The sequence below is a fragment of the Musa acuminata genome, chromosome BXJ2-5 (assembly GCF_036884655.1).
Source record: "Musa acuminata AAA Group cultivar baxijiao chromosome BXJ2-5, Cavendish_Baxijiao_AAA, whole genome shotgun sequence".
Classification (NCBI taxonomy): Eukaryota; Viridiplantae; Streptophyta; class Magnoliopsida; order Zingiberales; family Musaceae; genus Musa; species Musa acuminata.
In genome coordinates, this window is record NC_088342.1 from 14,537,501 (window position 1) to 14,564,706 (window position 27,206).

The following is a 27,206-nucleotide window of genomic DNA, read 5'->3' on the forward strand; positions in this document are numbered from 1 at the left end:
GCCTTTTTGGTTGCCTTCTCTTATTCTCCTTCACCTCAGAGCAGGCCAGCGTCATCGCAGCCATGCTGCCATGCTGTGTGGATCACCGCTAGAGAAGAGGGTGCTTGACCTCTTTCACCATTTTCTAGAGATCTGTAGAGATTTAGGGATATACGATTTCCCTAGGTAACATAATCTATCTCACACATAGTTTTCTATTTCACGGATTTTCCGCACCAATATTCACACGGCAACGAACGTATCTTTGAAAATTAAGGATTTTATTTTTTATTCTTTCGCTGCGCATGTGATATCGCCCCCAATATTTCCCAACAATTGCATACTGCATTACCGCTTGCATAATCGTGGCTTGTGATAGGGGCAATGACCAAGGCATACTATTGGCTTTCATAACACCGATGTCGATAGTAAATTATCGATGCAGCCCATCGATCAAGATTGGGCAATAACCTTTTATCCACGATTTTACTTGTGTGGGCAAGAAATTTTTATCGCTCATAAGCAGGCCACTACGAGATAAACAAAATAGATCGGATCACCCTTTGCATACAAAGGATAATAACACAAAACAAATCAAATATTTTTATGATATAGGATATTTGATTTTAATACTTAACTCTAATAACAATTATAAGTATAAAAATTATAATCATGTATTGTTATGCAACAAACTTTAATGCTAGAATATAAAATAAAATAATAATAGATTAAATTTAGGATGTATATTTCTCGGTGTCATGATCTATAAATGTACTATCATATGCTCCGAACGAAACAATATGCAAGGAGAACTACACTCGCCTGCTCCTCTCTTCCTATCTTTCGTAAGATCACTATAAGTGAGTAAATATAGACTACGAGAAGATGATTATGGATCATCATATTTATTATATATATAGTCGATAAGAGAATCTGTTTATTTATATACAAGAGCATAGAGTCGATAAACAATTACGAGAGTCACTAATCATCTCAATAAAAAAAATATTTATTATAATTATGCTTTTTTTATTGATTAATAAGTCTAATCAATAGTCTAATCAAAATTATAATATATCTTATCTAATTAAATATGATTACATAATATAACATATGAAAGATGATTACACATTTTAATGGCATCGAATTAAAGATCCGATGAACATGATAAAAAAACAAGACACATTGAGTTAGTTGAAACAGAAACTTCATTAAATATTAAGATCGTTGAGAATGAGCCGAAGCACTTAAGAAACAGGTTTCTTGCAATATATATATTTTCTTAAAAAAAATAATTTACTTTTCTTAGAAATATAAAAATATATTTTTTTTATCTTCTTATACGAAAGAAGTTGCCAGGTTTGAAAAATGATTGATGGTAAAAAATTTAGAAGATTTTGTGGATAGTGATATAAAGAGTCCTCTTGTGGATAATGACATAAAGAATATTATTATTAAAGGTGAAACCAAGAGAGGTTGGGATATGAAGAGATTAGAAGTGATTAGGATAAATAAAAAGTTTTCTGTGTGCACGATTACCCGTTCCCTTCTCTATTGCAAGGCTTTGGCCATCCAGTTTCAATCCGGATTCGAGTCCGCCCATTAAAATGACGTCGGGGGGTGGAGGTGGGACGTCCAATGAGCACAATCTACGAGGCATCACATGAACCACAACAAACCTCCACACACTGCAAAATTTGGAACGCTTTCCCCAGCGCCGGGCACCAGTGAAAAGGAAAAAAAAAAAAAATCCAAATAAACAGCCACAAGTCGCCTTGTTAAATTACTATGATTACGTCTTCGCCAACACGAACACCACCTACGACGGTAATCTAAAGAAACAAAGATGAAAAAGTAACGCGGAGTAACTACAAATTACAAATCGTACAAAAGTTGTCTAAAGCAACGTTTTGTTTTTGGATTATTTTTTTCGCTGCAGCACGCCAGCAAGGTTGGACTGGGGTGGGCTGTCAGAATAATCTCAAGAACACACTCACTCCTGCGATCGCTGCAGCTGCAGCCACTGCCGCTACCCTCTGCTGCAAGTTCTGTAGCCAATTGCCTCTTAGTTAGAAATAAATTTGGAAATGTAATGTGGGATATAGTAAGTACGTGTAAGAAATGTGCGGTTCGAAAAAAAAAACAAGTGCGGTTCGGCTGGAACGTACCGGCAAGGCGGTGGAGATGCTGAAGTACCCGGACTCCCCGACCAGCTCACCGGGTGAGCCCTCACCGCTGCCGCTTCTTCCGCCGCCCATGCCGGCGGTGGACGTGGAGTTGCCGTCCTGGTGTACTGCGAAGCCGACGAGCTGGTAAGCCGGGGTGCCATCGGGCTTGAAGAGGCCGTAGTTGCGCTCGGAGGACGGCCCCGCCTTCTGGTTCTCGTTGAAGAGGGCGAAGACGTAGGCTCGAAGCGGCGTCCCGGGCACTAGCGGCGTTCCCTTCTGCCCCGCCAGCAGCCGCATCAGGTTGCCGTTGTACCGGGCCGCGTTCTCCGGCGTCGCCCCCGTCTCGTTGGCGTCGCCTGCAGACGGCCATCCCGTCTCCGAGACCCGCACCTCCACCCTGCAGCCCTTCGAAGAGGGCGCAGCTGCCGCAAAGATGGCGTGGTACACGGCGTCAACCTGGGCATGGAGAAGGTTGGCGTAGCGGAGGCCGGTCGCCGCGTCCGTGAAAGCGGCGGCCCCCGGATCGAGTAGCGCGTACTCGAGCCCGACGCCGGAAGGGTCCTCCGCGTAGGCGAAGTAGGGGTATGCGTTGACGAAGAGTGGGGAACCGGTGCGGGCATGGAAGGCGAGGAGAGGGCGAACGTAGGGGAGGAGGTCCGGGCGAAAGACGGCGGCGGAGGGCGGGTAGGACGGGGAGGCGAGTACAGCGAGGGAGTGGGTGGAGGTGACGATGACGTCTCGATCGAGGCTGAGGGCGGCGAGGGCATCGTGGATGTTCTCCATGGCCGGGGCGAGGCAGCGGGCGAGGGCGGAGGCGTTGGTGCCGGTGAGGACCTCGTTGCCGACGGTGACGGCGGCGATCTTGGTTGCAGGGACGAAGGCCTGGATGTGGGTGCGGGCCCAGGCACGGGCCTCAGCAGGGTCAGCGGCCACGGATGGGAGGCAGCGGTCGGGGAGGCCGACAACGAGCTCGATGCCAGTGTTTGCAAAGGCACGGAGCACGGCGGGGTCGGCGTCGTAGAGTCGTACACGCCCGACGCCGATGGAGGCAAGGAGGCGGGGCACGGACTCGGGCTGGGGTAGGTTGTTGGCCACCCGCCCGTAGTTGACGCCCGCCAGGGAGGCGGATGTAGCAGCGGAGGGGACGGAGAGGGCGATGAGGAGTAGGAGGAGGAGGGCAACGAGCAATGCCATCGTAGAGGAATGCGGGGCCATGAGTGTTGCGCTCAGGCCCCGGAAGAAGAAGGGTGGAGACGAAGTGACGGCGGAAAGGTCGAGTGATTAGAAGAGCAGAAGTTGATCGAGGAGGAAGGAGGTGCAGTACAGCTGGGCTATTTTGTCTGATGATGGCATGAGAAGGGAGTGACTGTATGAGAGCAAGTGGAAGAGAGTGAGTATGCGAGAGGACAGACGAAATCCTTGCGGATGGGATATGTCAGACGCAAATTTACAAATCGGATTTGGAAAAGCGTCCCTACAGAACTCGAGACTGAGACCGTGGTGGTGCACATGACCTGGGGGCCATGAGGGTGTGGGACCGGAAGCACCACCTCGCCTTGTCGGGTCCAAGCAGTGTGAGTTAAACATGGAACTTCTACCGGGCAGCGATAGTTTTTTTCCCGTCATCGTCGAACGCCCACGTGAGTGGCTGGTGGGTAGGCGGAGAGTGGCGCTACGGGCATGTATGTTTTGCTCTTTATTTTTCTATATTAAACAGCACTCACTCGTGGCATTTGGGCTTCCGTTGTGGGGGTGTAAAAGGGCATGCCACTGCTGTGGGTGGATCATTCCAACTCCATTCTACTTTATTGCATTTAATATTTTCAGAGGCAATGTAGTAAATGTAGTCCAGAATCCACCTTTAATTTTTAATGCAGGTTGGACAGTTTAACCTGGGTCTTGCATTTCCAATTCAAGTCTATCTCAAAGCCCAGAGTTAGGTGTAACACGAGGAAATCATAATCTCTATATTGAACTTTATGATCCATCCATGTCGACAAGCCACTATGATTCTGATTATTTTGCAAGGTTGATAGAATTAAACTCAAAAATGCCTTCAATATGCTAAAACCTCAAGCAAACGACAAAGGGTGATTGCTGAATAGAAACACTGGTGGAAGTTGAAAACCAGTAAAAGGTGAACAGAAAACATATGAATGCAAAATCAGCAGAAGCAGAGTCTTGGGAAAAAACTGTGTGAGCGGAAACAAAGAATTCAAACATAAGTCTCTTTTTTTTTGTTAATCAATAACTAAAACTAACTGATTGATAATTACACCTAATCAGTCCAATTAATTATTATTGAAAGATCCATATTATATTCATTAAAAACCCAAAAAGAAAAAAGAGAGATTGATAAACATGAATGCCACTTGACCCATCAAACCCATGACTCAAATCACCAAGACCTAAAGCTTTATCTGGACGTTGCAAAACTTCACAAAAAATAATTTTAAGCAATTATTTGTAAAACAAGCATCCTAATTTCGTGCATCTAGTTTTTTTTTTATCTATATAGTCCAAACTAAGCCTGATCCAAAATAAAAATTCATTGCACACCCTCTTCATCCTTCCATTTCCCTTTTAGGGTTAGGGCTTGCCCAAACTCAGATGCATCAGTCAGTTAGGATACAAAGGAGTCCAGCTCTGCCACAGACTCATGTTGCCAGAGAAGAGATTAATTGCTGGATTTTTTAACCTCTGTGCTGTTAAAACTCAAAGACTTTGATACTTATTAATTGAAACAAATAAGTTCACGTGCAAAATGATCAATAATACTATTTAAAAATATCGATCGGCATGCTTTAAACTTTTGCAGCTGTGTTTTCTCTACCATAAACATTTTTCTCTGTGTCTATCAGCATTAAACTAACTAACTGACCTGTATGGCTTAATAATTAATGTCGTCAAGCATGTAATTTTCAACTTTTCTTAATTAATGAACTTTCTTCCTTTCAAAAAAATAATAATAATAAAACAAAAAACTCATCAAGCATGTTCAGGAGTAAGTAATGTATAAGAATTCATCTGTCATGTGTGTAAAATTTCTTATTCTTATCATTTATTACTCCTGGACATGCTTGATGAGTTTTTTGGTTTATTTTTTGAAAGGAAGAAAGTTCATTAATAAAAAAACTTGAGCATTACATTCTTGATGACATTAATTATTAAGCCATCCAGGCCATGTGTTATATATATATATATATATATATCAATCAACTAAATAAAGGGGGAGCGCGACTCCTTCGCCGTAAGCAACAGGAACCCACGGGGGCTGGACCACCCCCTGGTGGCGAGGAAATGGCCGCGATCACCTACGATGCAGGAGCACGGGGGAGCGGGACTCCTCCGCCGTAAGCAGCAGGGATCCACGTTGGCGGGACCACCACCGGCGGCGAGGACATGGCCGCAAGCACCTGCGATGCACGATCAAAAGCCAGTGACCCTTCACCGGCCCAAGTCAACGAGGAAGCTATCTGAGAAGTCTGCGATTCCACGCTAACAACAGGATTTGCCGGTGGAAGACCCCGATGGCCAGAGACATCGTCAGATCAAGAGTGACTGCGGGCGATAGAGAAGAATCGAAAGCCAGCGTCCCTTCATCTCATCCTCATCTTTATTGTTGATTATTGGTGGTATGTTTAATATAACATCATCATCTAAATACAAAGCTCTCTCTGAATATTGAATTTTTTAAATATATAACAATATTTTGCTCAAATTCATCTAGAGCTTTCCACAAACTATCACATCATGAGTCAATAATAGATATTAAGGCAATGATAGCTCAATCTAAAACTCACGATTCATGAGGTATCAAAATTGTAGGCACTCTATTTTTGCAAATTTGCCATATGATATCACATTCTCGTTTTCATGGTCATAGCTAACAGTGGGTTTGATATAGCATCATTCAAATGCAAAACTCTCTCATTTTTTACATGTTGACTTTTATTGTATGCAATAATATTTTATTCAAATTTCAAACTCTATTTTTACATAAATCTATTATATGATATCTGATCCTTATCTTGGCATCCAAATATAGGTCATATATTGTAAAATTATATGATCTTATCTAATTTAATAGGATATATGATTATGTAATCTATCTAATTTAATAAGATATATTATAGATATGATTGGATTCTAATAATGATTATTAATCAATAGAAAAAAATTTGTACGACTCCTTAGAAGACGAAAATATCAATGAGATATCATATACAATAAAAATCAACATTAGGAACATAAGAAAGCTTTGCATTTGGAGGATATCATATATCAGACCTACAACCACTTATCAGATGAGAACGAGACATCAAATGATATACATGTAAAAATAGATTTCTTGTAGTTTAGATTTCTCATGAATAATAGGATTTACATGAAAATTGTACACAAAATATTGGGCGATCAGTGTCTTGATTTTTATTACCAACAACTGATAAAGTGATAGTTTGAGGGGAGTTCTAAATGAATATGAAAAAAATATTATTATGCATAATAAAAATCGATATCAAGAACCCGAGAGAACTTTGCATTTAGAGGATGTTATATCAAACATCCTTCTAGTAACCAAAAATGAAAAGGAGGATGAGTTGCCATATACTAGAGCTACAAAAACAAAGTTCAAGCAGTATTGATGGCTCATGAACAGTGACATTTTGATTAAAATTATACACAAAATATCAGGCGAACAATGTTTTAGTTTTCATTACTAACTCTAGATATCCATAGTTCACGGGAAACTCCAAATGAAAATCAAATAGAAAAAAAAGTTTTGAATGTGAGAAAAATACTATTACAAAAAATAAAAATTAATGTTTAGAATAACGACAGAGCTTTGTCTTGAGAGGATGCTATATCAAACCTCCCACTAGTTAGCAACTACGAAGACAAGGATAAAATATCATACAGCAAGCCCTGCAAAAATATAGTTTCAGTAGACTCATTAATAAAAGATTTTATTGGAAAGAATCCATAAAATATTGAGTCATTATTATATCATGTCTCCGTACGCATAAAAAACACAATATTATAAAGGCTCACAATAGGACTAATTGTTTAGCTTTTTAATGAATTTTTCAACGATAAGAAATCAATCTCTGTGATGGGACATCCCATGAAAGATATTTAATGTAGCACAACAAATTGATTGGTAGATTAAGAAGCAAAATGATGTGACATAATAAATGTATTACATCAAAGGAATATCACTCTAATCTTATCTTTCTGGTAATCTATATAAATATATAAAAGAGCTTGATTTTAAATGATATTTTTTGTGAAATATTACTTTATATGAAAGAATCCATAAACGATTAAGGATTTAAGTAATTCTTAAAATTTCTCATAAATAAATAAGATATTCGTGCATAGCCATAAAGCATAAATGTAAACATGCGAAGACAAATTTGATGTTGTGTGAGTTAGTTGAAACGTAATTCACTATGTTTTCTTAATATGGATACTTTACTCAATAAAATTAAGTTTTTGGAAAGACATCTTATTCACCATACAATATATGCACCAACATTTATTTATTTATTTATTATGTTTTATTTATTTGAAGAAAAAATTATATTTTGTGAGGCACTAGTAGAGGAAAACATCAAATTTCCCTCATTACCCTTGTATACCAAGTGATAAGTCGAGGTTTTCTATGCATGTGACTTTCAAGCACATTACGTCCATGCACGACTCGGTTATATGCATACAATGACTCATTGGATATGGGCAACACGACATTCATTGATGGGATGGAAGAAGAAATAAATTCTTCTTCCTACTTCCACGAGAGGTGGCAAGTAAAACTCATCTTATTCTTATGTTGACATCTTTCTTAGTTCTTTTCTTTTCATAGTTTTTATTTTTCAATATGTTGGTGCTTAGAGTCTTCAGGATTCTTTATAATTGTTCTTGAAGAAGAATTCTCGGTTGCATTTTAGGATGTCTTTCTCAATCAAACTTACATCAAGGTGGACAATATGTCTTAGGACTATATTTCTCATGTTTGGATTTCTCTAATCTTTTTTCTCAATTCAATATTGTTTAATTAGATTTATCAATCCGAATGCTTTTATTTATTTTTATTCTAATAAAAATTAGATTTTTAAGATATTTTTATATTTTTAGGATAACTAGTGGAGTATCATTAATTTTACCACATTGTCACGGACAAACTTCTAAACAAGATGTTTGATATAGTGCTTATGTATATCCGTGTCTTTTGACATGTTCATGCCTTGTACAGCATGTAGAGGGGCGACCGAAGGCTTAATAGTCCCATTTTAGTTAGGTTGGTGGCCTCTTTAGGCTTGTAAATAAAGGTTGTGTTATGTGGACACGTGGGAGAGATTCTTGGTCTATAATGGACCATTTTACCCTTTGTTGTGCCACTGTTCAGAGCTTGTAAAGTCTGTTTGTAATTTGCATTATCTATTAAGTGTTTTTCGGAGATGTTTGCTTGTGGATCCCGATTGAGGCGTTCTCTCTAGCCCGTTCTCTCTTCTGTTGGTCCTAAGGGACAATGGGAGGCTTCGGGGAGGCTGACATTTGCGGACGGACACGCAAGGGTGCCGCACGACTTAGGCAAAACCAGCTAAGTCCGTAACAGATGGTATCAGAGCGGGACAAGCACTCATAGAAACACTTAGCATGCAAACGAGGGGGACCTAGCGAGGCCGCGTTGAGGGCAGTCAGCACACGCGCGACCGTTTGTGGGAAAATGGGCATGGAGATGTAGGGAAAAGGAGTCGCTCGGAGGAGCGGGCATCTGACATTGGCATTCAGAGGAATGGCCAACCCTTCGCGCAAGAGGCACCACGAGAACAGGCAAGTTTGGAAGAATGTGGAGCGCACAAAGGTTGGGATGGCTGAGTTTGAGCTACGACTCAACGTTGACAACTATACTTGATGGTGCTCAAGGCAAGCGAGGCGCTTGGTAAAGAATGAGACCATGCAAGGTGGAATGAGTTGCTCAGCGATCGAAAGAGTTGTGCAAAGCTCACAGAGGTGAGGGGAATTGCTAACTCAAAGAATTCGGTACTCATGCATGGGCTTGTATGCGGACGATGGAATGTTCGCGGCCATCCCAAGGCGACCGAAACTCGGCGCCATGGAGCATTGGAACTTTCTCTTCAGCATGTGAAGGATACGTCCGTAGGAGGCTGGAGTGTGCAACGAGTTCAGCATGTTGCTAGGCCTTGAGTGGTGTAGCGGGGGTTGTATTGATGTGGAGTCGCAATCTAGCAAGTGCGTTTGCAGGAGGCAAAACAATGCACAATTTGTTCAGTAGATCGGAGTAGTCCAAGGGGATGGTGGTCTCCGAAACGAAGAGAGATGTTGCTCTAATGGGACAGTTATCTATGAGGGATAAGTCCCGGCTCTTCAGAGGGAGAATCATGTGAGACGGACCTCACATGTTGAGGAGGAGTACCTCAACAAACAATAACTCCACGAAGCTCGATGGACTGAGCAAGCGGCGAGGAGTCGTCGCATGATCTCGCTTGAGAGAATGCATTGGTGGATGCATTGCGAGATCAAGTGGGGGAGCGACACAAAGCAACTTAAATGAAGGCACACTTGGAGTCGATGTGGAGATCGGACTCAAGGGAGGGCTGACCCGTGGAATGGTGGGCGCGAGGGCCACCATCGACTCAATGTAAAAACGAGGAGCGGAGCAACTTGGGTGTAACTTGGCGAAGTACTCAAGCCGCATGAAGGGAGCCAGCATAGAAGTTGGAACGTGGAGCAGAGGCACAGTGCTTTCCTTAGACAGAGGTCAGGGACATGAACTCTTGCAGAGGCAAGAGTAGGATCATGTTGTTCCATGGGTCCTTCATTCTGACAGAACGGACTCATCTTGCATGGTGCCAAAGACGAAGGGAGCTTTGGGGCACATACACCTTATCTCGGAGAAGCATTTGATGGAGGAACTAAGGCGACTCAATTTGCGAGGGCGAAGTTGGGTACAGAAGGCCTTAGCATGGGGCAAGAGGACGTAGAGGCGGGTACTCTTAAAGAATATGCCATAGTGTTGCCATTCGAGTTGCTATGAAGGAAGCGGTGCGCAGCGGAGATTGTGCTGGTAGGGGCAGAGGCCCAGGATCCAGACAATGGTGCACAAATTACAGTGAAGTCGGTGGACTTCGGGAGCTACTAGGCGACGGACTATCCTAGAGCAGTGCTTCATCTAGGTGTGACCCAAGAGTGGGTGGATGAAGGTCGATTGCCAAAGGAGTAAACAAAATCGAAGGTGGAAGAGACCCTGTGATGTATTGGCAGAGGCCACACATGGAGGGTTCACAATTCGAGTTTATTCCACAAGGATCAGAATGCAATGGAGATGTCACCAGGAGGCGACATGGTGCAGTGGATCGTGGTGGAACAGTTCATGGCAATGTGATACACACGACATAGTCCCGTGAGGGACTAGATCATATGGAGGTATGATCGGGAGCTACTGGAAGCTCCACTTCGGTGAACAACACGACGATAAGAAGGGCTATGGATTCAAGGAGTGAAGGCCATGGTACCGCAGAGGCGGGTCTTCCGTGCGTGCATCGAATTTTGCATCGGATGAAAGCCTTGGTCATCAGCATATGAGGGCTGTGTTCCACCAAGGGAAAAGTTCGAATGCAAGTACCAGTGAGTTCCATGGGAGGGACTTGATCATGCAGAGGTATGATCGAAGCAGCTGGAGAGTTGGACTGCTCCAGAGCTCATATTCGCTTAAGGGAGCCCGGCAAGTCAGAGGACAAGGTCGAGTAAGCGAACGTTGCTACCAAGGAAGCTAAGGAGAACGGAATCGATGCAAACCCTACAACGTGATGGCAGAGGCCATGCATGAGAGTTGCAGTTTGTCTTTCCATCGACCAAACAGACTACTTGGAGAACACAGAGGTGTTGAAGCAGGGGGTCGAAAGGGGCGAGGAAGCGACGACGAGTCCAGAGGGACTTAGCTACCCAAAATCAAGCATCAGTTAGAATGGAGGTGGACTCAGAGGAGTGCCACGGAGACATATCTACTGATCATGAAGAAAAGGGATGCAGATGCGAGGCGACGGATAGTAGGGCCATGGGCATGGCAGCGCCATGGTATCGTAGAGGCGGGACTTCCGTGAAAGTCATTGATCCCTTGCTCTCATGAGGGAGAGCGCTTGGTCGTGAAAGGGGCCGAGGAGGTGGAGCATGTAGAGGCAATCTCCAAGTACCGAGACAAGGCTGAAGGGCAGAGGCCGAGGAACTTCGTAAGACCGATGTCAATGAGCTTCTCATCAAGTTAGCCGAAAGTGAAGGACTTCGGGTCATGCAAGAGTGCATAACCAAGGAACGAAGCAGGTAGTATGCGGTGTTATACCTTTGCTACTCAATGGAGTAGGCGGTAGGGTTGATAGAGAAGACGGTACAATCCCAGAGGCGACCAAACCTATGAGCGAATTACTCCAAGTTGGGGTGAAAACTTCTTGCATTCCAGAAGTTCGATGGCATTGAGGAGGTGAATCACAGTAACTAACTCAACGCAAGGAGTGCAAACACTTCAAGTGCTTCAGAAGTGTGAGCAAAGAGCAGGCGAAGGCCAGTAACCAGCTCGATGCATGGAGTACAACCTCGAGGAGGCGGGCGAAGTCAAGTAACCTTTGCCTTCTCAACTCTTAAGAGAATGGGCGAAAACGAGTACCCCAATTCTCTTATCTATCCAGTAGAGGAGCTATGCACAAGTTCAAAGACCTTTCGAAGATAATGGAAGACAATAGTTGTCAAATCCTCACCAACGGTGATTAGTGCTACTGAGAGTAGATTGTTCGCTTCATTTCCCAACGAAATGCCAATCGAAAGCGGAAGTGATGCGAACCTACTTGGATGTGACAACTAAGTGAAAGAAGAGTCAATGAGCAAATTTTGTGGAGGAAGGACCCAAAACTTCAGAAGTTCGCGAGACGATGCTCGATAAAGCTCCAACAAGCATCCAACAAGTTCAAGCAGCATGAGAAATTCGAGAGACTAGCGCAGTAAGGATGGTATTTTCCTTCATCTGGGGGATCCGTAGGAATCAACAAGGATCAACACAACTCAGCCAACCCCACACCAGAGTCAGAGTCATTGGTGAGTTGAAGCAGCATGGCGGATCAAAGGTTCGACTACTCAAAAACAGCAGCGGAGAGCAGCTAGGAGACAAGAGGCGCATTGTAGCTGGAGCAGAAGATTGAAGACTCAGCAAAGGCGAGGAGTTGCAGTGTCGACAAAGGCTTCAACGAGGACGTCGAAGGAATAAGTGGGGGAGAATGTCACAGACAAACTTCTAAACAAGATGTTTGATGTAGTGCTTATGTATGTCCGTGTCTTTTGACATGTTCATGCCTTGTACAGCATGTAGAGGGGCGACCGAAGGCTTAATAGTGTTAGGATCGAGAGCACTAAGAGGGGGGGGGGGGTGAATTAGTGCAGCGGAAATCTTACAGTGATTAAAACCGAAAGGTGCGTTCGTTCGATAAAATCTATTATGATGCAAAAGCCGATTCACAGTTTGTATCTAAGTGCAGTTTACGCAGTTTGCGTCTAAATGCAGTTTTGCGTCTAAATGCAGTTTGCGTCTAAATGCAGATTGCGTCTACGCACAGTTTGCATCTAAGCGCAGTTTGCGTCTAAGCGCAGATTGCGTCTAAGCACAGTTTGCGTATAAACACAGTTTGCGTCTAAACACAGTTTGCGTCTAAGCGCAGTTTGCGTCTAAACACAGTTTGCGTCTAAACACAGTTTGCGTCTAAGCGCAGTTTGCGTCTAAACACAGTTTGCGTCTAAGCGCAGTTTACGTCTAAACGCAGTTTGCGTCCAAACACAGTTTACGTCTAAACGCAGTTTACGTCTAAGCGCAGATGACAGTTCGCAGTTATGAATGGAAACAAAACGTAAACTGCAAAGAAACTCGTTCGTAAAAGCACAGAAGACGTTTGCAGTTATAAATGGAATCAAGACGTAAACGTAAACTGCACAGAAACTCGTTCGTAAAAGCGCAAAAGACAGTTTGCAGTTATAAACAGACTCAAGACGTAAATGTAAGCTGCGATGTAAAGATCGTACGAAAACACCGTTTTACGTCTGAATGCAGATTCGGAAAGATTAGAACTTAGAAACTTGTTCGTAAAAGCGCAGAGAGCAGTAGCTATGTAGGAGGTTTGCAGTAATGATAAAATGCTCAAAATAAAAGCAAACCAGAGATTTAGAGTGGTTCGGTCAGTCTTGACCTACTCCACTTTTGGCTTCCTCCACCGATGAGGTCACCGACGTCAACTAGAGGCCTTCCTTCAATAGGCGAAGGCCAATTGCCCTTTTACAGTTTGTCTCCTTTTGACGGGCTCAGGAGACAATCCTTACAGATCCTTTCTCTCCTCTCTTTACAACTCAAGACTTGAATTCGGTGTGGATCTGTGTCTCTTCAATGCTGAATGGGTGGGGTATTTATAGGCCCCAACCCAGTTCAAATTTGGAGCTCAAAACGATCAAATCCCGGAATTCCGGGATCAGGCGGTTGCACCTCCTGACTAGGGCGGTTGCACCGCCTGGCAGAGCTCGAAGACTGAGCCTCTGGGCGGTGCTACCTCTGTCAGGGGCGGTTGCACCTCTCTGCCAGAGCTCGAAGACCGAGCTCAGGCGGTTGCACCGCCTGACTGGAGAGGTTGCACCGCCTGGCAGAGCTCGAAACTTGAGCTCTAGCGATGCTACCTCCTGACAGAGGAGGTTGCACCGCCCAGTCTCGCTCGGAGACTGAGCCCTAGGCGTTTGCACCTCTTAGCTGGGGCGGTTGCACCGCCCAGTCTCGCTGGGAGACATAGCTTGGGCGGTGCTACCTCCCTGCCTGGGCGGTTGCACCTCCCACAGCAACCTGGGTCCGAATGGGTTGAACCATTCGACCCAATTTGAGTTCTTCAGGGGCCCAATTGCCCCAGGATTAAGCTAATGGGATCACCTCTCGTTTCTAACTTAATCAAAGTGCTAACTACGATTATTTCCTAAGACATATTCTGCAGCTTGCTTCGGTGCGTCACTCGCTTCTTCCGGCGAGTTTCCGGCGAACTTCCGTCGATCATCCGATGAACCCTCGGTGATACTCTTGCGGACTTCCGGCAAACTCCTGGACTGCGACGATCCACTTGGCAAGTTCCGACGAGCTCCTTTGGCAAGCTTCTGGACTTCTCGGATTTGTTCCTGCAGAACCTCCGACGACTGTCCAAACTTCCGTCGAGCTCTCGAACTCCCAACGTGATCATTGTAATGACTCCGGCGCAACTCCTACTGCATGTCTTACTTTCATCGTAGTCAATCCTGCACACTCAAAACAAAAACTTCGATCGAGACAATTAATCCGAAGCAATTAACCAAGTTGTCCGGCATGTCATTGGTCCCTCGACGCTTCGTCCGATTCTTCGGCGCATCGTCCTTTCCTGCAGCCTATTGCCCAATCGGCCAGTTGACTCCGCAACTCCGATATCCTTGGCACAATACCCGCTCTTCTTGGCCCGATGCCCGAGTCCACAGCCCGAAGCATTCTGTCGATACGTCGACCGATCCACCGGCCCAACGTCCAATCTTTTGACATGTTCCTCCGGCACAACATGATGTTCCTGCTTTAATTGTCTCATCCTGATCGAAGCACCCTGCGTCACTCAAAACGCAGATTAAATCATAAACATATATCAAGTAGTTTCATCATCAAAATACGAGATTCAACAATCTCCCCCTTTTTGATGATGACAACTACTTGATGACAGAGTTAAACTTAACTCCCGGAGTTTAAACAAACTCCCCCTATGAATATGCCATATTGATAGAAACTCTTAGATTCAAAAATCTAAGCAACATGTCATCATAAATGGAGTTAACCTTAACTCCCAGAGTTTAAACAAACTCCCCCTATCAATATGCCAAATTGATAGAACCTTGAATTCTAACTGAATTCAAGTCATTGCAATATTCATCATGAATACTTGCAACATGTTATCATGAACTTATGCATAAACTTATGCATAACATGTCATGTCATCAAATACTTCTCCCCCTTTGTCATCAACAAAAAGAAGTACCACAATCAAGTGTTTGTGATATTGGTTTAACTTATTACATGAAAAACATATTATCAAGTTTTATCATCATGCAGTTTTGAAGCCAAAAAATTTAGCAAATGTTACATCATGCTTAGAATATTCAGGCTATCAAGTTTTAGATATGCAAGTTTTACGGCATACAAGATAGCACATGCAAGCTAGCAATGTTACAACATTTTAGAACTTGCAAGCTAGCAGTTTAGAGATATTCAAGAAGGCAACTCTTGCTTCTTGAAATATGCAAGTTGCAAGCTAGCAAATTTTTGCTTCCTTTGCAGTGTTAGATTTTGATATCGTAACGCAACTATTTCAAGTGTTTATCAATTGTAGCATTTCATCATATGACATGATATCGACATGTAAAGCTGTGAAGCAAGATTTTGATATCATTTCATGATGTCCACATTTCGAATATTTTAGCAAGTGTAGCATTGCATCACATGGTAAGATATCAGCTCGTACGATGCAAATTTTTGTTTGATATCTTGATACAGGGCATATAGCAATGATAGCAATCATATATTTCTTGGTGATGCAAGTATGGCCTAATCATAGCATCAGTGATAGCAACCATTAGTGATAGCAAACATATCAATTCATATATTTCTCCTCCTTTGTCATTAACAACAAGGAGAACGATATAAGCAAATTTTAAATATAAGTGCATTTGCTAGATGATTCCATATGTCAAAAATCAATGATGTGAATTAAACTAGATATGACATATGCTTGTTAAGTTTGGAAGAGGATAATGTATCAAGAAAATCCAATTGTTAGGATCAAGAAAGTCCGAAAATGAAATTTGACACTTTCATACATTCGGACAGGGTTTTACTAGAGATATTCAATTACAATCATGAAGGTAAAACATGCTTATTATCATGGTAGTATGATAGCAAGTTTACCATATACAAGCTAGCAAAAAATTTCTACATTTTAAGGCCCTCAAGCTAGCAATTTTGAAATGTTCAAGAAAGCAACTTTTGCTTCTTGAAATATAAGTTTTGCTAGATGTGCAAGTTAACTTTTTGCTTCTTGAGATAGGCAAGATAGCATTCCTTGGTGATGTTCAATATAGCTAAGTTCTACATCATGCAAGCTAGTGAATTTTATAACATTTTAGAACATGCATAATCACCAAAGCATCATAAATTTTAATGATGTGCAAAATTACAAATTTTGCATGATTGCAATTGTGTGTCTTGAGATTTGCATGATAGCACTTCTTAGTGATGTTCAAGATAGCAATTTCTTCTCTTTTGAGAAGTGCAATTTTTGCTTTCTTCTTGAATTATGCAAGCTAGCTATCTCCCCTTTTGTCATTGTCAAAAAGAAGGGAAAAACCCTTTACATCAATTTTTAAATCATGACAAAGGTTAGTATCAATCTCATTTGTGCATCATTATATTAAAACATACACATTTTCAGAATATATAAACTCATTATTATATGCATGATTCCAAATCATCATTCATATTATTTCAATCATTGTTTCACTCATCACTATAGCTTATCATGCATAATATGTAAAACCATCTAACATGATATAAACATTTATTTATTTAATTTTTTTAAGCATTCATGATACACATAATACATTATCATAATAAAAAGCATATGCATCATTCCAAATCATAAATATTTCAAATCATCATGGTATTAATTTATCACATTGCATCCTACCATGCATGATCGAAGCTTCTCATTTGCATACATCAAAATAAATTCATGAATATCTCATGCATTCATATCATCACTTGAGGAATATTGAAAAAGAAATAATTGGGTGATGAGATAAATATTTCATAAATACAAAGAATTGCATAAAAATCATATCAAGGAATACAAGTCACAATCATTCAAGAGAAAAATCAAGATCATTTTCAATTCATTCAATTTGATAAATCAAGATCATGATTTTGATAAAACTCATTTCAATTTTAAGTCATCAAAATCATTTCTATGGCTCACAAAACATAAATAGATTCATGATTTCATTGATAATATATTTTCCCCCTTTTTAAGTGTTTCATTTTAAGTGATCGATTTCATGTTAGCATGCCTTTTCATTTATGAAAACATGCATCAAATTTTTTTTTTAAAGCCATTGTTATTATCATGAAAATCGATAATCACCATAATTTCAAAAATATATACTCATTAATCATAACTTCAAATTGAACATGATTTCATATACTCAAAATCGAGAAATAACAATGGAAATCAACATGATACACATTATTACTTCTCAACCACATATAGCATGATTTCATAATGTATTTTTAATCAAAATCATTTTGTTTATCATAAACAAGCAATTTTCATGATTATTTTCAAAATTACTAGAATGATAAGCATGATTCCTAATTTTTTCTATTTTCATTATAAAATTATTAAACATGCAATAAAAAAGAAAAATGCATTATGAAAAGCATTATGTAATTTCAAAGTAAATTAAAGGCATTTTGATTACCTCAACGTTGAAAGGCGTAAAAGCGTAGTTTGCCACCTCGCCTTTGTTGATTTTCTCCTCGTCTTCGGAGGAGCTCGATTCATCCCAATTTTTATTCTTCTTCTTGCGTTCAAAGCAAGTAATTCCATTCTTTTTACTTTTTAATTTTTGTTTCATTTGTAGTTTAAGTTCACCATCACTTGAGCTTATGCTCGAGTGGTCTTCAAATGTTCTATGTCCCAAATCCTTCCTGTTCTTTGGAAGGTGGTTCTCAAGTTCTTCACGTGCATTGCACGTCATTTCATATGTGATCAATGAACCAATTAGTTCTTCAAGTGGAAATTGGTTCAAGTTTTTCGATTCTTGAATAGCAGTTACTTTTGAATCCCAAGTTTTAGAAAGTGAGCGCAAAACTTTGTTAACGAGTTCAAAATCCGAAAAGCTTTTACCAAGTGATTTTAAACCATTGACGACATCCGTAAAACGGGTGTACATGTTAACAACAGTTTCACTTGGTTTCATATGAAAAAGCTCGAAATCATGCAGTAAAATATTAACTTTCGAGTCTTTGACTCTACTAGTTCCCTCATGCATGATTTCAAGAGTGCGCCAAATATCGAAAGTCGTTTCGCACAAAGAAACCCGATTGAACTCATTTTTGTCCAAAACGCAAAATAAGGCATTCATAGCTTTTGCGTTTAAAGAAAAATACTTCTTCTCTAAATCCGACCATTCGTTCATCGGTTTAGAGGGAAGTTGAAAACCGTTTTCAACGATATTCCATAAATCTAGATTTAGAGAAATCAAGAAAACTCTCATTCGAGTTTTCCAATAAGTGTAGTCCAATCCGTTAAAGAACGGTGGACGAAAGACCGAAAAGCCCTATTGAAGAGCCATTTCTCTCGGGTGTAAATCCGAAATGAGAAATACCCCGCTCTGATACCAATTGTTAGGATCGAGAGCACTAAGAGGGGGGGGGGGGGTGAATTAGTGCAGCGGAAATCTTACAGCGATTAAAACCGAAAGGTGCGTTCGTTCGATAAAATCTATTATGATGCAAAAGCCGATTCACAGTTTGTATCTAAGTGCAGTTTACGCAATTTGCGTCTAAATGCAGTTTTGCGTCTAAATGCAGTTTTGCGTCTAAATGCAGTTTGCGTCTAAATGCAGATTACGTCTACGCGCAGTTTGCATCTAAGCGCAGTTTGTGTCTAAGCGCAGATTGCGTCTAAGCGCAGTTTGCGTCTAAACACAGTTTGCGTCTAAGCGCAGTTTGCGTCTAAACACAGTTTGCGTCTAAGCGCAGTTTACGTCTAAACGCAGTTTGCGTCCAAACACAGTTTACGTCTAAACGCAGTTTACGTCTAAGCGTAGATGACAGTTCGCAGTTATGAATGGAAACAAAACGTAAACGTAAACTGCAAAGAAACTCGTTCGTAAAAGCGCAGAAGACAGTTTGCAGTTATAAATGGAATCAAGACGTAAACGTAAACTACACAGAAACTCGTTCGTAAAAGCGCAAAAGACAGTTTGCAGTTATAAACAGACTCAAGATGTAAATGTAAGCTGCGATGTAAAGATCGTACGAAAACACCGTTTTACGTCTGAATGCAGATTCGGAAAGATTAGAACTTAGAAACTTGTTCGTAAAAGCGCAGAGAGCAGTAGCTATGTAGGAGGTTTGCAGTAATGATAAAATGCTCAAAATAAAAGCAAACCAGAGATTTAGAGTGGTTCGGTTAGTCTTGACCTACTCCACTTTTGGCTTCCTCCACCGATGAGGTCACCGACGTCAACTAGAGGCCTTCCTTCAATAGGCGAAGGCCAACTGCCCTTTTACAGTTTCTCTCCTTTTGACGGGCTCAGGAGACAACCCTTACAGATCCTTTCTCTCCTCTCTTTACAACTCAAGACTTGAAGAACAGAAAGAGGAGAACTTTTGGACTTTACACAAATTTGAGCTATTAGAATCACAGAAAAGATCAAGAATTCGGTGTGGATCTGTGTATCTTCAGTGCTGAATGGGTGGGGTATTTATAGGCCCCAACCCAGTTCAAATTTGGAGCTCAAAACGATCAAATCCCGGAATTCCGGGATCAGGCGGTTGCACCTCCTGACTGGGGCGGTTGCACCGCCTGGCAGAGCTCGAAGACTGAGCCTCTAGGCGGTGCTACCTCTGTCAGGGGCGGTTGCACCTCTCTGCCAGAGCTCGAAGATCAAGCTCAGGCGGTTGCACCGCCTGACTGGAGAGGTTGCACCGCCTGGCAGAGCTCGAAACTTGAGCTCTGGCGATGCTACCTCCTGATAGAGGAGGTTGCACCGCCCAGTCTCGCTCGGAGACTGAGCCCTGGGCGGTTGCACCTCTTAGCTGGGGCGGTTGCACCGCCCAGTCTCGCTGGGAGACATAGCTTGGGCGGTGCTACCTCCCTGCCTAGGCGGTTGCACCTCCCACAGCAACCTGGGTCCGAATGGGTTGAACCATTCGACCTAATTTGAGTTCTTCAGGGGCCCAATTGCCCCAGGATTAAGCTAATGGGATCACCTCCCATTTCTAACTTAATCAAAGTGCTAACTACGATTATTTCCTAAGACATATTCTGCAGCTTGCTTCGGTGCGTCACTCGCTTCTTCCGGCGAGTTTCCGGCGAACTTCCGTCGATCATCCGATGAACCCTCGGTGATACTCTTGCGGACTTCCGGCAAACTCCTGGACTGCGACGATCCACTTGGCAAGTTCCGACGAGCTTCTTTGGCAAGCTTCTGGACTTCTCGGATTTGTTCCCGCAGAACCTCCGACGATTGTCCGAACTTCCGTCGAGCTTTCGAACTCCCAACGTGATCATTGTAATGACTCCGGCACAACTCCTGCTGCATGTCTTACTTTCATCGTAGTCAATCCTGCACACTCAAAACAAAAACTTCGATCGAGACAATTAATCCTAAGCAATTAACCAAGTTGTCCGGCATGTCATTGGTCCCTCGACGCTTCGTCCGATTCTTCGGCGCATCGTCCTTTCCTGCAGCCTATTGCCCAATCGGCCAGTTGACTCCGCAACTCCGATATCCTTGGCACAATACCCGCTCTTCTTGGCCCGATGCCCGAGTCCACAGCCCGAAGCCTTCTGTCGATACGTCGACCGATCCACCGGTCCGACGTCCAATCTTCTGACATGTTCCTCCGGCACAACATGATGTTCCTGCTTTAATTGTCTCATCCTGATCGAAGCACCCTGCATCACTCAAAACGCAGATTAAATCATAAACATATATCAAGTAGTTTCATCATCAAAATACGAGATTCAACAAATAGTCTCATTTTAGTTGGGTTGGTGGCCTCTTTAAGCTTGTAAATAAAGGTTGTGTCATGTGGACACGTGCGAGAGATTCTCGGTCTGTAATGGACCATTTTACCCTTTGTTGTGCCACTGTTCAGAGCTTGTAAAGTCTGTTTGTAATTTGCATTGTCTATGAAGTATTTTTCGGAGATGTTTGCTTGTGGATCTCGATTGAGGCGTTCTCTCTAGCCCGTTCTCTCTTTTGTTAGTCCTAAGGGACAATGGGAGGCTTCGGGGAGGCTGACCTTTGTGGACAGACACGCAAGGGTGCCGCACGACTTAGGCAAAACCAACTAAGTCCGTGACAACATGGAATCCTGAATAGATGTATAAAGTAGTCTTTTAATTCTACAATGAAAATAATCATCAGCAACGGTCAAAAGTTATCATTAGAAGTTCAAAAAAAATTATCATTAAAAGAATTAGTGATGACGTAAGCTTTCACCAGCTTCCATTGGCGCCGGTCCCGTGGTTAAATATTTTATTGACTAATAAAGACAATTGTCACTAAATTATGGATTTTAGTGACAACTTATTTTTGTAGCTAATACATTCAAATTATATCACTAAAAATAAATAAATTGATGAAATAATGTATTTGTGATAATATTTGATGATGGATGATTCTATCACCAAATGGCTTGACCAAAACTTTTAGTGATAACTAGTTGTGTCACTAATTTTTTATTAAATGAAAAGAATGATGATAATTTAGTGATGTACTGACCTATCACTAAAATTGTTGATAAAATAACTTTAGTGACAAGCTACTTGAGTATGTTACTAACACTTATTTAGGTGAAAAGAACACTTAGTGATCAACTGTCCTATCAATAAAATTTTTTTTTGACAACCTATAATTTTTTAAGAGTTTCAAAATCATATCAGAACTTTTCACTCCTCTACATTCTGTTCTGCATTGTCTTCTACTTCCTACATAAAGTCACAATTGCCCAATTATATAAAGACAAGCCTTTAGGTTGATATCATCACAAATTTTGCATATATAAAGCAACTAATATTGAAGCATGCAGTTAGATGGTCACTTATTTCTTAATGAATAAGGATCTATTAGTTAACAACTATTTTTATAATGTTTCAAAACTTCATGATATTAACAATCTAAATAAATTTCAATCTAGTCACATATGTTACTATGCATTTAAATAACCAGAATCATTTATCCCTATCATTTTAATATGTTTGCTATGCATATGTAAATCAAACTTGCTAGATTAATTTGTTTGACATAAATAATACTAGAAAGTTAACATGCCATACCTCTCTAGTAGCCTTTGATGATAAGGGGCTTCATCAATAGAAGGAATTTCTCCATTGATTTTAAACAGGCTGCCAAACCAAGTGACAATAATTTTATGGGACCATAATATCAAAAGTAAATAAATAAACTGATAAAACTGAATTTTTTTCCAATTTTGAAGTGCAGATGTTCCAATTTTGGAGCGTATAATGTAATCACCGCTAGATCAATAGAGTAAAAGTTGTGCATCAAAGCATTCGAATGGTGTATTAGAGTGGAGGACATCTTCAAGTGTTAGAGATAAAATATAAGTTAAGATCTTTACTATATGCTCAAACTTTTGGTAAACATGGTTCACCTAGTGTTTTGTTACCCATATATGAATCTTCATATGAAGCCCATTGATTTAAGCTTCCACCTTACACTTGGATCCTTTGGTCCATTTTCAAGTCACTTCCAAGTACAAATAGTTCAACAGAATCATTCTTCAGAATATCAAACAAGATTGAAATTTAAAAGAAAACACAAACTGACAGGGATGGGTACCATCTGATTTAACCTTCTGCCAACTTCATCATCTACAACAAAAAAAATCATCTGTAAGGGTTTCTTCCAGAATTGGAACATGAACTAGAGAGTCTGCCATCATCCATCTCTTCTTCGTCATATCCTTGATCCATACATAAGTGAGCATTAAATATTTCAAGACATAATAAATCAAAATATACCATTAAATCTTTAACTAACTCAAGTAAGTTCATTATCTTACGTAACACTTAATCTATAGTCTGGGTGAAACAAATCTTGTGTGAAAATAGATGCTTGTGTACACTCATATTCATGTGAAGTTCCAAAAGCATCTACATTAGTACAAGTGCATATGATCATCTCATTCTCTAAAGTAGCATGGTCTATATCAGCGTACCTTCTCTAATACACAACTATTGCCAATAAAACTTGAATCGTGCTCAGTGGTGTTTCCTGAATATGAAGGGTTTGGAGAAAAGTCACCATGAAAAAAATCAATTCCCCACAGATAAACTTAGTCTTGCTCATATGTAACCATCAACTAGTGTGCCAGCAGAGGTAGCCATCAATTCCTAGAATTATTTATTGTAGTTCAAAGGATATTTCAACCGTCATCGAAATTTCCTAGCACCATTAGCAGAGATCAACCCCTGCATGAGAGGCGCTATGCTAAGTAGATAGGAAAATTAAGTCAATCCAAATTAAATGTAAGAATCAAGATAATCTGCACCATACATTTAGGAGTTGAAAGGCATGTACATACATAATGGCCATTTGAATGGAATAAACATAACATTCAGTAACATGAAATTGGATCATTCTTATATATGATGTGCTTACTAGATCCATCCATTAAATTAGAAATTTAGACAAATGATAATGTGATTATGAATTGGTTCTTTCTCAGCATAAATAAAGTTTGGGGGAAACTCCCTAGTTAAAGAACCAGTATGCTATCTGATGAGGATAGTAATTATGATAAAATTCGACTGTCGTCAGATGACGCCTTACGCCTCGATCGACGTGACAGCACCTGGTCAAACGGACCAAAATGCCGGTCGAGACGCATTAACGCCTGCTCAGGCTCGGTTCTTCACACCACGCCAACACCAATGTCAGACGCACCAGCCTGCCCCTTGCAAGCGGGCACAGTAAGCTTCCCTATAAATACCCTCGCATTCTGAACAGAAAAAGGAAAAAGGTGAAAAAACACCCCCTAACCACTATCAACTGACTTGATTGTCGGAGGGGTCGGGCCGAGCACCCCGACCCGACCTTTGTGCAGGTGCGAAGCCGAAAGTCCCCGTTGGATGCGAAGGCGAGGAGTTCCTGCCCGGAGGAAACGACGATCCCGTCCCGACCACCGCATCAGACCACCTCGGCGGGCTCGAGGAACGTCCCAGGGAGATCCCCGTCATCCGGACCCGAACCGAGCCGCGTCGGCCCCGAGGCCACGGCTCAAAGATTGTTTCCCATGACAGATTGGCGCTAGAAGGAGGGCCCGAAATGTCGGGTGATCACCCGAGCGGCTCAGATGAGCCCACGGCTGAGAGGTCGCACCCGACTGGAGCCTCGGGGGAACATCCCCCGCACGGAGACCATCGTGACGAACACCCCGCCACGACCTCGGAACGATATTGGCGAATATTTAACGACCCGGGCTTGTCGCCGCCCGACGGCGCCCCAGCCGACTCGACGCCCATGTCATCCGAGGCCTTTCAGGACCTCGCCCATCAAGTCCGAACTCTGATGGAAATGGTGCAAACCATTATCCCGCTCATTTCTCATCCGGTGCACCCGCCTACGATCGAACCACTGCGACAACGCAAGGCGCCCGTTCGGGCCCACATGACACTTCCGGTGCCCCCCACTTCGCCTCGGGTCCGACCGGCCCCACTCGGGGATCCAATGATGGTAAACCTGAGCGGTTGCCCGGAACCCGAGGCACTCTCTTCCGACTCCCTGCGGGCCTAGTTGCGCTTCGTCAGCCAGTGACTCGACGAGGTGCAGAAAGAGGTTCGCAGGTCCAAGGGAGAGCTCGGGGAGGACGCACACCAAGGGTCTCTGTTCACGCCCGAGATACGGGATCAGACAGTCCCCCCGGACTTCCAGCTCCCCTCTCTGGACGCTTACGATGGCTTCGCCGACCCAGCGGACCATGTAGCTACTTTTCGCGCCCAAATGGTGCTATACGGAACCTCTGATACCCTGATGTGCAGAGCGTTTCCTACCACTCTGAGAGGGCCGGCCCACGCGTGGTATGGCGGCTTGAAGACCGGAACGATTGCTTCCTTCGACCAGCTCGCCAATGACTTCGAGCTCCACTTCGTAGCCTATGCACGGCCAAAGCCTTCGACGACACTACTCCTCGGACTCAAACAAAGGGAGTACGAGCCCCTCTCACATTTTGTGGATCGCTTTGCCACGCAAATCTGGGGTTTGCTGGACACTCACCCCTCTTTGTTAGTGCAGGCGTTTATGATAGGCCTGCGAGCCTCCAGATTCCTATGGTCCCTCACGGAGCGACCTCCCACCACGGTGCCAGAGATGCTCCAACGGGCTAACCGGTAAATCGCGACGGAAGCCTGGGCGACCGTGAGGAGTAGGGACGACTTCTGGCAGCGGGCTCCATAAAGGAAGTCAAGGACCCGCGGTGGCTACCCGATGTAGTCCTCATGAAAAGCAATCTAAGCCCTGCCTCAGTCTTTACCGAGCGAAGGCTCAGTATATACCTGACTGCCTCCCGATTCGCGGTTAGCTCCAACCTAACCCCCTTCGGTATCTACACGGCTTGGCCGTAGTCTGTCGAGTCCACCTCAGCGCGGCCTGCCCGCTTGAGTCGTATCCCTTAGCCCGAGCCGTGCTCCTCGACCATGTTGCCCGAGTCTACCTTAGGGCAGCCTGCCCGCCTGAGTCGTGTCTCTCGGCCGAAGACTACCGAGTCCACCTCAGGGCGGCCTTCTCGCTTGAGCCGTGCCCCTTGGCTTGAGCCGTGTACTTGCCGAGTCCACCTCAGCGCGGCCTGCCCGCCTGAGTCATGTCCCTCGGCCCGAGCCATATCCCTCGGCCGAAGACTACCGAGTTCACCTCAGCGCGGCCTGCCCACCTGAGCCGTGTCCCTTGGCCGTAGACTGCCGAGTCCACCTCAACACAGCCTGCCCGCTTGAGCCGTGTCCCTCGGCCCGAGCCGTATCCCTCGGTCGAAGACTGCCGAGTTCACCTCAGCGCGGCCTGCCCGCTTGAGCCGTGTCCCTTGGCCGTAGACTACCGAGTTCACCTCAGCGCGGCTTGCCCGCTTGAGTCGTCCTTCGGCTTGAGCCGGATCCCTCGGCCAAAGACTGCCGAGTCCACCTCAGGGCGGCCTTACCGCTTGAGCCGTGCCCCTCAGCCTAAGCCATGTCCCTCGGCCGAAGACTGCTCGAGTCCACCTCAGCGCGGCCTGCCCGCTTAAGTGGTGTCCTCGGCTGAAGACTGCCGAGTTCACCTCAGCGCGCCAGCCCGCCTACGTCGTGCTCCTCGGCCGCATGATGCCCGAGACCACACCTGCGCGGCTTGCCCGCCTACGTCGTGCTCCTCGACCGCATGATGCCCGAGACCACACCTGCACGGCCAGCCCGCCTGCGTCGTGCTCCTCGGCCCCATGCTCCCCGAGACACACCTACGCGGCCAGCCCGCTTGCGTCATGCTCCTCGGCCCCATGCTCCCCGAGACACAACTACGCGGCCAGCCAGCCTGCGTCATGCTCCTCGGCCCCATGCCCCCCGAGACACACCAGCGTGGCCAGCCCGCCTGCGTCGTGCTCCTCGGCTCCATGCTTCTCGAGACACACCTGCGCGGCCAGCCCGCTTGCATCGTGCTCCTCGGCTCCATGCTTCCCGAGACCGCGCTTGCCCGGCCAGCCCGCTTGAAAGCTGAAGCCATGCCTCGGGCTCCCGTTACAACGACCGACGCATAGCTTCTTTCCGGGGGGAATATGATGAGGATAGTAATTATGATAAGATTCGGCTGACGTCAGATGACGCCTCACGCCTCGATCGACGCAATAGCACCTGGTAAAACGGACCAGAACGTCGACCGATACGCATTAACGCCTGCTCAGGCTCGGTTTTTCACGCCACGCCAACACCAATGTCAGACGCTACCAGCTTGCCCCCTACAAGCGGGCACAGTAAGCTTCCCTATAAATACCCTCGCATTCTGAACAAAAAAAGGAAAACGGTGGAAAAACACCCCATAACCACTATCAACTGACTTGATCGTCGGAGGGGTTGGGGCGAGCACCCCGACCCGACCTTTGTGCCGGTACAAAGCCGAAGGTCCCCGCTGGACGCGAAGGCGAGGAGTTCCTGCCCGGAGGAATCGATGATCCCGTCTCGA

At 43.7% G+C, this 27,206-nt stretch overlaps 1 protein-coding gene and 1 long non-coding RNA gene across 2 annotated transcripts; both read right to left on the reverse strand.

Moving 5' to 3' along the window:
* Positions 1 to 1,735: 1,735 nt before the first annotated feature.
* Positions 1,736 to 3,631, reverse strand: LOC103973660 (glucan endo-1,3-beta-glucosidase 11-like). The gene is made up of 2 exons (XM_009388292.3): positions 2,148 to 3,631; positions 1,736 to 2,027 (listed from the first exon to the last, which is right to left on the reverse strand). Exons 1-2 carry the CDS (start codon positions 3,360 to 3,362, stop codon positions 1,950 to 1,952), a joined length of 1,293 nt encoding a protein of 430 aa, XP_009386567.2. The 5' UTR covers positions 3,363 to 3,631; the 3' UTR covers positions 1,736 to 1,949.
* A 3,055-nt stretch (positions 3,632 to 6,686) lies between these two features.
* LOC135611726 (uncharacterized) lies at positions 6,687 to 26,534 on the reverse strand. Its single transcript, XR_010486635.1, has 3 exons — positions 22,836 to 26,534; positions 22,322 to 22,390; positions 6,687 to 7,073 (listed from the first exon to the last, which is right to left on the reverse strand). It is a non-coding gene; the product is annotated as an uncharacterized LOC135611726 (long non-coding RNA).
* Positions 26,535 to 27,206: the final 672 nt, after the last annotated feature.